The 13,453-nt window shown below is 32.7% G+C and overlaps 1 protein-coding gene and 1 long non-coding RNA gene across 2 annotated transcripts; both read left to right on the top strand.

Annotated features, from left to right (window-relative positions):
• The first annotated feature begins 1,287 nt into the window (after positions 1-1,287).
• On the top strand, positions 1,288-1,837 carry LOC114743366 (uncharacterized). Its single transcript, XR_003739998.1, has 2 exons — positions 1,288-1,369; positions 1,516-1,837. It is a non-coding gene; the product is annotated as an uncharacterized LOC114743366 (long non-coding RNA).
• A 4,937-nt stretch (positions 1,838-6,774) lies between these two features.
• Positions 6,775-10,518, top strand: LOC114743362 (laccase-4). The gene is made up of 5 exons (XM_028931569.1): positions 6,775-6,950; positions 7,775-7,926; positions 8,377-8,750; positions 8,934-9,872; positions 9,962-10,518. Exons 1-5 carry the CDS (start codon positions 6,858-6,860, stop codon positions 10,090-10,092), a joined length of 1,689 nt encoding a protein of 562 aa, XP_028787402.1. The 5' UTR covers positions 6,775-6,857; the 3' UTR covers positions 10,093-10,518.
• The last annotated feature ends 2,935 nt before the right edge of the window (positions 10,519-13,453 follow it).

The following is a 13,453-nucleotide window of genomic DNA, read 5'->3' as shown; positions in this document are numbered from 1 at the left end:
CTATTATCTACTGCTTGTTGGGCATGTCAGCTGTAGCAATCTATTAATTTATGAGTGGCTTGTTGGTTTCCCTATAAAGCAATGAGCTGGCGTTATTGTAATTGGACCCTAGCAGAGTATTTAATAGCGGTGGGTATAATCCAACTTGCCATCAGGGAAATCATCTCCATTAATCAAATTGCTTGGCCTTCCTCTTCCTGTTCCTGACTCTACTGGATATACCACACAGCTCAATCTACGCAGTTCCCAAGTTAGAGCAAAATGATTTTTCAAAGAATGGATACATATCTTCTCATTATGTTATGTTTGGATTTTAATATCCTGATCATTGATATTGATGCTTAATTTTGCTAGACAAGTCACCTGAATAACTCGAGGGTCACCTGTGCTGCTGAGATCTTCCCTGTAGTTCATGGTTCCAGTGCTGCTACACAGGAGGCATGTCAACAAGCAACATGAAATGCATATATCAGAAGATGGATGAAGAAACTTATATTCAAGAAGAGGTATGCGTTAGCTCTACTGATTATTATTAAATTTCAAGGGCTTGCTAATACTTTTCCTCTCGCCTTTCTTTGGAGGCTGATTAAAATTGCATATAATAGCATATATGTGTAAACATTGGGATTTTAATTACCGAACAAGTTCATCTAGACTTTCTTCTCTAAACTATAAGGATCATCTGTTTTTAATTTGTGAGGTGTTTTTGGTGATGTATTGTTCCTAGAGCTGGGTATGAACTTTCTATTTGCTTTTTCGTGTTGGTTATGTTAGTCAGCACTTATTACAGTAGTAATCAATCCGTGCGGCATGCTGGCATATCAAGTTATAAAGAAGGAACTTTATTCTTTATCGTGCATGGCCTTCCATTATATACGCATATTATAGATAATTTTGAGAAGAAATATGCCTTTGATTGTTAATGTCCATTTGTAAAAGCTATAAAGTTGGGAAAGCTATAGCTCGATGGTCTATATGAATAAAATATTAGATTCATCAGCATCACACGTGGTTGGTTACTCAGTTACCTAGATTTCGGTGATTGCAGTGATATCACTGATATGACATATTGTTGATGCCAAAGAAAAATGCTTGATATGTCAGGCCCAAGTTTTAAGCTATCACTTGGGGTTATTGTATCACGCAACAATCATTTATAATGTATTTATATTTTTCAGCAGCTTGCTGTGAATCAAGTTGTTTTGTTTTTTCATTGTTCTTTTTCCTTATTGTCTTTGATTTTTGTTTTGCTCGACACTTTTTATCCATAGATGAACTAAGAAAAAGTCTCCAGAATAGCTCCAAGAATTGCAACTTTTCTCCTATTGCTTGAGGATGAGGCAATAGCAGAAAATCAAATATTCCACAGGTCAGCTTGGCCACTTAAGATGAGGCAAATGTTTTTTTTTTTTTTCCCTGGTATTGCTGGTTACATCCTTTGTCTTTTGTACCTCTTCCTTGCCTTCTACGTTATCAGCAGGTAAAACTTTGGGTTTACATTCATGTTCGCGCCAGGGAGCCTGGAAATGAGACCCATTTGCAGAGGCACAAAATAGAACTACTTTTGTTGGAGTGTCTCTTGCAGAAGGGTCCACTTATTAGGATCAGAGAAAGGATGAATGGCTTTTGAGGGCAATCATTATTTTATGATCAGCGACATTTGTGAAAATTATGAGCATATTTTTGTGACAAATTTGCAGGGACAAGGATGTATATAGTACTTGATTCATTCTAATTCCTTACAGGTGCAAAAGTAATTGTATATAGATGATACTCTCTTATGCTTAAATATTTTATTATTTTTTTATAATATAATTATAATATGATTGCATGGCTAGAAGGGATTCAAATTAAAATTTGATATTGTCTTTGCTCAGAGTAATTTATTTTTGGATTGATGGACATTTTAAAATAAAAGAAAATCATATGATTAATACATTTGTAAAAGCGGAAGCGAGTAGAATGGTCCGACAGACACGTATGACATATATGAATTTTTATATTTAGCGAACGAGTTTACAGTATAAATTAAATAGAAATTAAAAAAAATCACAAAAACAAGAAATAAAAAAAGACATTACTAGTTTTTTTTTTTTGGGGGGGGGGGGTGGAGGGAGTCAATCTCATTTCTCCCCACACATTCTATGCTTGGAAACTTGTCAAGGGGCTAGAACGGGATAATAATCGAGGGCAAAGTAGCATCTGGTCTTTTGTTCTCAATTGTATGCAGCATCCTGCCCTTGTGTTTCTAATGCTTCTATCACTTTTTATTCACAGTGCATATACTACCTCTCTATCCTAATTAATTATAAGAGTTAGTTGACTAATTTGATTTGAGAAGATTAAAAAAAAAAGTTAAGTTAGTTATTTGTAATAAATAGGTGTTATATTTTCTAAAATATCCTTACTATTTAAATATGTTGGTTAGAATTATCATTGTTAGTGGGACTACCTCGAAAAAAAATATAAATATAAGAGACAAAATGAATTGGGTTTTTATATTTAAGACTAAAATAAAAGTCAAACAAAATCTTATATTAAGAAGTAGAGGTAGTAGTATCCTAAATTATAAATAAAATTAGAGTGATGAATGTAACTAAAAAATAACGTTAGAGAATATTAGAGTAAATACACCATAAATAAGATTAGGCTATCGCATACTACTTTACCCAATCATTAACATAACATATTTCATTGCTGAATTTTTGAAACTCAATGGAAAAAGAAAGTGAAATGTCAACGTTGACCTTTTTATTTAAACACTATCTTCTCGGGATAATTAAGATGATAACACAATTATTGCTTCAACAATTTACCCTTCATGTCAAATAGCTTTCTTCATCATTGAAGATTATTAAAGGTAACGAAAAAGATTAATCGTGACAGAAGCTTTGTGCATCAACGAATTGAAAGTAAATGAAACGGATCAATTCTCCTGATCACTGATTAATCATTGTGTGACTAATACAAAGGAGAAATTAGATATTAATTTCGGTCAACATTAGAAAAATACTTGATGTGTTAATTACTTAATTAAGAAATAGGGAAGAATAGACGAATTGTGGATGCCCTCGTGATTATTTGATATTTATTGGCAAACATACTGGAAAATATAGTTGATCATATTTTATATAATATAATATATATTTTTTGACAACATATTGTTCAATTTAAAAATTCTCTTTTGATGCATAATTTTTCAATGAAAAATTGAAAACTAACAGAAGCTTTACAAATAAATAAGTTTATTTTTTTATGCAATAATAAATACAAAAATCAACAAATTGAAAAATCAAGAACAAGAAAAAGCGACGATCAGAATTTTTTGCCCAAGCTACTGTTGCTTTAATTTGGATTACTTCTTTTTTATAATTGAAAAACGAAGTCAACAGCAACAAAATATTGATATGGATATCTTCTGCAAAATAAAAGGATCCTATGCCCTAGGTCCAACATAAAGTCAGTTCTAGGATTTTCGTCTTTTCAAATAAAGGTCTTAACAGGGCTATCACTAGGCAACGATAGAAATTGAACTTTCTTATGATGGAAAGGTTATAAAAAGAAAATCTCTCTCAATTAAATTAGGTTTACTCCATAGACAATATACAAAAATAAAAAATAAAAAAAATCCACACCACAACAAAAAAAATCTTTTATTTTACATTGTTTTTTATATAGCTGCAAATTATTTATGAAGTAAATTGAATGTTGCGGCCTAATTAATTTGGTGTGAATAGCGGATTTTCTTATGGACTCATGGTAATACTACTTATCCTGCTAGTAATCTGTTAAATTAAGGATTCAATCTTATATATTACCTCTGGTTGTAATATATGAGCTAAATAAAAAAACAATTTATTTTAATTCTAAATAAAAGATTTCAATTTATTTTATCTCCTAAATGTATAATTTTTTCAAAATATTTCTATTAATTGAAATATTAAGGGGGCTTATAATCAAAAAGTAATTCCAATCACATGATTAAAGAGCATTAATTTTAAAAAAATCAGAACACATTTGTTAAAAATAAATAATTTTTTTAATTATAAATTAGTTATTTAGTTCTGTAATCCAAAAAAAAATGTTGGTACGAAAAGAAGAAAACAAAAACCAGAGAGAAAAATCAAGAAGATATATAAGTGCTCTCCATCTGTAGATTTTGTTTGAGTTTTACTTCATCTCTAATATTAAAAGGTACCACTTCGCACCATCAAACATCATCAACAAATTCCATGATATTGACTCATTTCCAGCCGCGCTGACCGTACAACACTTTATTCTATTGTTTATCTCATTCTAAGTTACACACAGCTTTGAAAAAATTGTATAGATAGTTTTATTTATTTTAAAATGAAAGCAGAAGAGTAACATATATTCATCTTCCTTTGAGTCATACATAAGCCTATTCTATTTTCAAAGGAGATTTCTATGTATGTTTTAAAAATTAAAAAGAAATATGTGCAATTTCAACATATAAAACTCGAGAAACATTTATATACACGACTTAGCCATGGAGAAGAGATATTTAATCTTTCAACCATTTAGGATATTAAGCTTTTATTAATTTCAAAAAATGAAAAAAAATTTATATAATTTGAAAAAAATCACAAAATTTATGTATAATCTTCTCTACTCTTTTATATTTATTTTTTTAAGAAATATCTACACATAAATTAATACCAAATTAATGGGAAATGATTGATTAGAAATAAGGGAGAGAGATCTAGAAGAAGACGGAGAAGAGAAAAATGAATTTGATGGCACTTGGGCAATCTTGGAGTTTAGTCTTAATTTTCAAACAAGTGATGATTTTCATTTTATAAGGGCTTCTATCTGATATATGACCTGAAAACTATTTCCCAACTGATCGATTATGTTCATTAACAAGGGCAGCTTTCTGATATGTGACCTGAAAACCATTGCTCAACTATTTTTTTCTCTTTAAATTCTATTCTCTCAAACTAAGTAACCTCCTTCTAGTGCCTTGGCCTCTCATCTCCCACATATTATTCTACCTACAATATTTTTCACCAATATTAGTTTAAAGATATGAGAAAGCCTGCCAAATATATATATATAGACTGCAATATATATAACATTACCTCCACTTTTGAATATAAGTAACTTCAAATTACTTCACAGATATTAAGAAAAACTCTATATTTAAGGTGGTTTATTAACTTCTTAATTTGTCCCAAATTGCAATGATTTTTCAGAATTACCCTAATAAATGGTTTATATTTAATTTTTCAAAGTGTCATAACGGCACCTTTGTGTGCGTGTCTTTCCTTCCTTATGGGAAAAGCCACAGAGATATAACAGATTTCTTATGGTTAAAAAAAATAAAAAAAATTGAGCACTATATATTATGTTATGCTAATTAGTTATTGTTGTTGTTACTTTTAAGTGAAAAAGAATGTGTTCTGAATTAAGAAATGATTTTTAGTTCACTGCTCGCTATTAAAAGGGTATTTCACCTTCAAAATGATTGATTTAATTTTACGATAGCAATAATTAGTCAGTGCTTTTGCTTTTATTAAGCTCCTTTCACAATATTTGAAGACAGATAAGTTGTCTTAGGTTTAAGGCAACTATCAAAACGTTTGTTACACTATCATTTCAATTACTGTATACATAGATTCTAGATATATATTAGAAACTGTTAATCAAGATATTAATTTCATTGGGCAGAATAATGGATTAATTTATATGTGATGATTCTCAAGTTTTAAGTTATCCTCTCAACTGTAAAAATCAGAAAACCTTGTTATACAAATTTTCACAATTTCACGTTTAAAATCTTATGTCCAATTTTCATTAACAAATGTGTACCACACATCTTGCCTCAACAGGTCTTAATTGGTCTAAAAATACATTACTGAAAAGCACACATTAAAGTCAGAGTGAATAATTTTAGTTTATTACTTGATAGATATTGTTCAATTGACTTTTAGAATTGGAGTTTTTTTTTTTTGTGGCTTTTTTGCCAACAAATTGAAGAGTTCATATATTTATATTTTCTTTAATATCAAGTATTGGTAATCTCAAATACGATAACATTTCATATCACCTTATTAATTACAGATTAGCCATTATATATGTCCGAAATTTTTAAAAAAAATTCTAATAGCTCGTAATTAATGAAGCTTTGGTGGGTATAGGAATATTTAAACCTTAGGGAAGACAATTTTACAACCAAATAAGCTTAATCACCTAAAAAAAAAAAAGGTGTCCAAGGACCCAAAACACACAATTTATTGTGACGCACATAGGATATATATCATCGTACAGACTTACATAACTACAGCTTTTTAGTATTAGCTGTTCTCTTCGATCTTTTTCATAAGACTATATTAACTAAACTTTCATAAAGCCAAGGAAATTAGTTAAGGTTAGATAAATTTTTTAAAAAATGTATTACTCTTTAATTAGCATATAATTTTTTGGGGAGAGACGATGAAAAACCGTCATGGATAGAGATCAATTATAAACGTTTCATTAGATTCTGTAAAAGGTCTTTTGTATCATGAACTAATATAGAGGCAGATTTTTATAAATAAGATGGACGGGAGTACCAATTAAGAATTAAGGAAATTTTTTTTTTTTGGGGGTTTGGGGAGAGAAAGAAAAGTGTAACTTGGTTTGGAGGAATAACGGGTGTTCTTTTAACTGAGCTTGCTTGTAGGCTCACCTACCCTGGTAACAACGACGTCGTAGCAGTTGTTGTTTGAGCCTTTATAAGGGTGATGCGTTAGGCAGTCACCCATGAATCAACTTCATAAGTAACTTATATTCACAGCTTTAGTATTGTTTGGAGCTGAGAGAGAAAGAGAGAAGAGAGACAGAGACAGAGGAATATGAATAATTCTGTGGTTGCATTGCTTCTTCTACTTTCTTGCATCATTCTTCCAGCTTTGGTTGACTGCAGAGTCCGAAACTACAAATTCCATGTAAGTATTAATAACTCCCTCTTTTACATAGAAAAACAATGCCATATTTGTTTACAAACTGATCAATTAAATTAACATTGCTAATGTAATCAAATTTTGGTTAGAATGTAAGAGCTAAAAATCATAAAATATATAGCAGTTCACTGAAAATGCACGAATAATGAAAATTAAAGTTCTTGTGTGCGTGTGTAATTAAATATGAAGTCACTATATATATATATATATATATATATATGCTTTAAGATAGAATTAACATCATTGGCATAATCCATATTTAATTTATATTTTGCTCACTCATTAGTTTACCATCCACGTGCATTGAAAAAAAAAAAAAGAAGTGAAAACTGCTAGACTTATCACTGTTGTTAGATTAATATATATTAAGAACTAAATGCCATTCAACCGGTCTTTTCATGCAAGACATTTATATATATATATATATATATATAAGATAATTAAGTAGAATAAATGAATTACATATTAAAATCAAAATAGAAGCATGTGAAAAGTGAACTAGCTTTTCGGAAAACTATATTCAACATGCTGACATTCATATGTTTATAGTTAGCTTAGTTTATACATTTTTGACAAGTCGGTTAATATATATGTATTTTTGGCAAAATATAATGTTGAGAAATTAGAAACTTAGAAGGAAGGTAAGGTATAGATAGATAGGTTTAGTGATAAATCAGCACCTAATAATGATGGTTGGTTAGAGGACTACTCTCAATAATCCAACGCTTAATTAGTTTGAAGAAATATACACTACACGTGGTCCATATAATTGACAAGCACGCATGCATGTATGGTTATGATTGGCGCAGGTTGTATCAAAGAATGTGACGAGGCTGTGTTCAAGCAAGCCCATCGTGACCGTCAATGGCAAGTTTCCGGGACCCACACTCTACGCCAGAGAAGGCGATCATGTTCTTGTCAAAGTGGTCAACCTCGTCAACTACAACGTTTCTATCCACTGGTAATCCTATGTCTCCATCTTCATTTCTTCAATCCTAAACCATCCACATTGCTACTCCCACTAAGCAACTAATTAATATGTAGATATTAAGAAAAATTAGTTCAGTTAGTTATATTTTAATAATATTATTTTCAATAATGTGCATTGTAACTATTTCTTAATAAAAACTCTTTTATTATGTGCAATCAATATGAATATTTATATTTAAGATTAAAAGAATCCCCTTAGTACAGTGCTAGAGAATGATGCTAATTCCAACAGGTGAAGCGAGAGTATGAAGAAAAAGCTAAGAATGAAAAGAACAAGGGTATTGATTATTCATTAAACTTCATAAAGAATCTTATATTACGAACCGATAGATAAAGTCTTATAGATAGAATCAGAGGGAGTATATACAATTTTTAATTTTGATATTCCATAATTAAATCATGGCTCTGCCTCTATTGGCAGGCATGGTGTCCGGCAACTGCGAACCGGCTGGGCGGACGGGCCGGCATATATCACACAGTGTCCAATTCTGCCAGGGCAAAGCTATGTGTACAACTTCACTATAATTGGGCAAAGAGGGACGCTTCTGTGGCATGGACACATCAACTGGCTCAGGGCAACAGTGCATGGAGCCATAGTTATATTGCCAAAGCGTGGGGTGCCTTATCCCTTCCCAAAACCAGATGATGAAAAGGTTTTGGTGTTAGGAGAATGGTGGAAATCTGATACTGAGGCTGTCATCAATGAAGCTATGAAGTCAGGAGTGGCTCCAAATGTCTCTGATGCTCACACCATCAATGGCCTTCCAGGCACTGTTGCCAATTGTTCTACCCAAGGTACTCTAAACTACTACTTCAATGTATTCTCATTTAATGTTCAAATTCTAGATGTTTAAATGTTTTACACAGCTTTTCAAAAAATGATCGAGAAGCCACGTTTGGAAGCTCGTAGACTGAATTATAACCAAAGGACTAAATGCTTATAAGATATTTTTGTTTTGTGGATTTGTCCATATGCAGAAGTATTCAACCTGGGGGTAGAAAGTGGGAAGACATATTTGTTAAGGATCATCAATGCTGCACTCAATGAGGAACTCTTCTTCAAGATCGCCGGCCACAACGTCACCGTCGTGGAAGTTGACGCCACCTACGTCAAGCCGTTCACCACCGACACCATCATCATTGCTCCGGGCCAAACCACCAACGTCCTCCTAAACACACACCAGAAATCTGGAAAATACTTAATCGCAGCTTCTACTTTCATGGACGCTCCTGTAACTATAGATAACCAAACAGCCACAGCCACACTTCACTACACAGGCGGCACCACCACTCTCTCCGACGACTCCCCGATGGTTCTCACCACCACTCCTCCCAAAAATGCCACTCAAATAGCCGATCAGTTCATCAACTCTCTCAAAAGCCTGAATTCCCCAAAATACCCAGCAAAAGTTCCACTGGAAATTGACCATTCACTGTTCTTCACGGTGGGCTTAGGGGTCAACCCTTGCCCTACCTGCAAAGCAGGGAATGGAAGTAGGGTTGTGGCGGCTGTGAATAATGTGACATTTGTGATGCCAAACACGGCCTTGCTTCAGGCTCATTATTACAACATCAAGGGCGTATTTACCACAGATTTTCCTGCCAATCCACCTCATGTGTATAACTATACTGCGAACATAACTAAGAATATACAGACCCAGAATGGGACAAAGCTTTATAGGGTACCCTACAATTCGACGATTCAGGTGGTGTTACAGGACACAGGCGTGATCGCACCTGAGAGCCATCCGATTCATCTTCACGGGTTCAATTTCTTTGTGGTGGGGAGAGGAGTAGGGAATTATGACCCCAAGGAAGATCCCAAGAAATTTAACCTTGAAGATCCTGTGGAGAGAAACACAATTGGAGTGCCTACTGGTGGCTGGACTGCTCTTAGGTTCACAGCAGATAATCCAGGTTATTAATTAAACTCAAATCTCTTCTGGGTTATATTCAATTTTCAGGATTAACTATTTTTAATCCCATGTGTTTGATTAATATAACAGGAGTCTGGTTCTTGCACTGCCATTTTGAGGCGCACACGACATGGGGATTAAAGATGGCATTTCTGGTGGATAATGGGAAAGGACCTAAACAGTCATTGGTTCCACCACCCAAAGATCTTCCAAAATGCTGATCTGATCTCTATATGTACATTTGACTTCACTTGATTAATCACATTGTCATCTACAAATCCAAGAGAAGGCTCCCTAATTCAGAAATGACGATGTGAGAGATCATATGAAGATCAGGAAGAGGCAAAAAGGAGAGTGAATTGAGAAGATGAGTTGTTTTAATTGTTTTAATAAGCAAACATTGCAGTTGCTTTCCACTTTCTTTTTTCTTTTGGGTGAGTTAGGAATGGGATAATTTCTTGAAGAAACGATGAAGAATAAATTTGAGTTGAAAGAGTGGAGAATAATTAATTTGGTTGCTTTTGTATACAGTTTTTTTTTTTTTTTTTTACAATTTTATCTGGGAAAATATACATTTGTATCATCATCCTCAACAAAAATGTATCATTTCCTTGTTTAATGAAATCCATATGTTTCTTTTTATATTATTACTGCATGCTGATCAATTTAATTAAGTGATTTTCACTCTCTCTTTCACCCACACACAGGTGCACGATTCTTTATGTTTAAGCAGGAAGTTACGTAGCAGTAGGGCAACCCTCTTACATCAATTTAGTTGGGTTGCTTTAGTTCTAAGGACATGCAATTTTTCTTTTAAAAAAAAAATCTGAAGGACATGTATAATATATATCAACGTATTTATAGTAAGCTATCATCTTTGTAAGACACGAATACCATACTATAACTCATTTTCCACACACACATATCTTGTGTAATTAATGTATGGAAAACACGGCGGCTAACTTCTTTTTATTTTATTTTAATAGAAACGTAATAATCTGTTATAACTTCAAGTTTCATCTTTCGGATCCTTTCCAGTTTTATTCTATCTTCAAGTTTTCAGTCAAAGCCGCCACACTGACATCAATGTTATGATCACAAACAGTCTACCTTGGATGATTAATCTCTTGATTAATGATTTCTACAATGAATACTAACTCGGCACTTAATATGAGAGCTAGTTGGAGATTAAATTTGATTCTAAATATAATATCTCAATTCACTTTATATTCCAAATTTGTAATTTATTTTCTAAAGTATTTTTATTGATTACACATGTTAAGGAGTTGCCTTCCAATGATAGTCATGATTAAAAATGGTACTTTAAGAAAATCAACTCATATTTGTTACAAATAATTAACTTAACTAATTTTCTTAATCTACTCAAATTAGTTAAGTAGACCGAAGATAACATAATCTTTCAAGTTAATTTCTCTCTCTTGTATGGTTTATTCCCATAACCTTTGCATTAAGCTGTATGAGATAAGCATATAAAAAGAGTTTTGTCTCACTTGCATTTAATTTTTTTTTTTTAATTTGATCCATGTTCACATTCACGAATCAGTGAACACCATATAGGCAGGGTTCCTTTTTGGTAATTGGGCTTCGTTTCAAATATTGCTGAAAATCAAATTCCTCTTTTGGGGCCCGGCCTTTAGCCCAAAATCATAGTCCAGCAAATATTTTTTTTGAGGCCTTTCATTCTGCCATAACATTTTACTTAAAAACTAGTTGAACCAAAAGTATGATCCGCTTGGCTTGGTTGATAAGGAGCTTACTTAGAATTGGTAAGATTGTGAATTTAAATCTCACTCTAAACTTTTGGAGCTTGAAGACATATTTGGTCTTGGCGGTCTTTCGAATCCAACTTGTCTAAGAGGGTGTTTGGCAACTCTCAAAAGTGCTTCTCAGAAACACTTTTCTGTAAAACGAGACAAACTCTTCCACATATTTATTTCGTAAACCGTAAAAGCACTTCTGAAACCATGATTTGATTTCCATCCAAACACCCTCTAAATTTTTTTTGTATAAAAAAAATGGTTCACTCAAAAATTTAATAATTGATGTCTAGAAATGTGTGGTGTGCACACTTGCACCAAGCATAGGGACCTAAATAATAAATGATATTTAAAGATGCTTTTTTGAGAAGGACAACAAAAAGTTTATAAATGCCAATTATTTATCATATTAATTAAAACAAAATCAAACTTCTTTCACAGAACAGACAAGTTTTTATCCTCAACATTTAATGGGACACAGGAAAGAAGACGAAAGGCCCTCTCCTCTGTGGTCTGAAATATGCTCTGTGATTGGCCCAACGGGAATTAAATATTTGGCTTTGGCCATATAATTGAGGCAACTCGCAATATTGAATCCGAAATTTCCATAAATTGCTAACAGGGAATCTTTCTAGATTTGGAAATATTAGTTTTGCTTAGTTGTCAATGACTCATTGGTTTTAAATTTAATTTCTTTATTTTTAAAAAAATTGATGATACATTTCTTATCACCTACACTTCTTGGAGCTTCAAAAATAATCACTCCTTAATTCTCTCTCTCTCTCTGGTTCTGAGTCAACAGATCAAGAAAATAGTAAACCATGAAATAATTTTTAATAAATCAGATTGATGATTTCATGAATCTTAATAAAGTTTTTACTTTACAATTTATTGTAAATTTTTAGGAAAAAGCGAGGGAAATGAGAAAAATAAATGTCTCCGAGTCATTTTTTAAAGGAAAAATTACAAATATATACCCACAAATATGTAAAATTACAATTTGGGATCCTAAATTTGAAAAATAGTACATAAAGACCCAATCCCACTTTTGCATATATGAAATATTGGTAAAATGTCTGAAATATCCCTTAGCCAAATGACAAGTTGACGATGAGAAATGATAAGTTCATTTTAGCGAATGATAACTTCAGTAGACTAGATCACAACTTAACTAAAGGTATGTCAAATAACGAGTTGACTACAGGAAATGACAAATTCACTTTAACGAATGACAATTTCAGTAGACCAAATCAAAATTTGGTTAAGGGACATTTTAGACATTTCACCCACATTTCATATTTGCAAAAATAAAATCGGGTTTTTATTTGCTATTTTCCAAATTTAGGGTCCTAAATGAAAATTTTACATATTTGAGGTATTTATTTGTAATTCCCCCTTTTTTAAATAGAAAAAGAGCTGGAACGACAGAGAATATTCTGTCCCTTTCATTCTCTCTCTCGTCTCTCTCTCTTGACTCATCTCTCTTTCCTCCCTCCTTCCTTCCCGCTCTTCTTTAGTCGCCGGCCCACGAACACCCTCTCCACCAATCACAACTCAGTGCCTTTGACCTATCTTTCTCTGTCCGGTCGTCCTTTTTTCAGTAGTCGATCGTTGTCTCACGAGCTGTACAAAGAGCCGACACATTTCTGAAGTTTGCTCATGGTACTTCCTGCTTATTTCTGATGGATTCTCTGAGCTTCATTGCTGTTCCAAATTTCTCTCTCATTTTCTTCAATCCAGAACCCCTCTATTCTACCAGTTCCAATTAGTGACTATCACTGTCTAAGCCTCAAACATTGCTATT

The sequence above is a fragment of the Neltuma alba genome, unplaced genomic scaffold, assembly GCF_004799145.2.
Source record: "Neltuma alba isolate B1F8T4 unplaced genomic scaffold, ASM479914v2 tig00004000_pilon, whole genome shotgun sequence".
NCBI classification, from domain to species: domain Eukaryota; kingdom Viridiplantae; phylum Streptophyta; class Magnoliopsida; order Fabales; family Fabaceae; genus Neltuma; species Neltuma alba.
The sequence above is the reverse complement of the archived record's forward strand: the minus strand, read 5'-3'. Positions and strand labels throughout refer to the sequence as shown.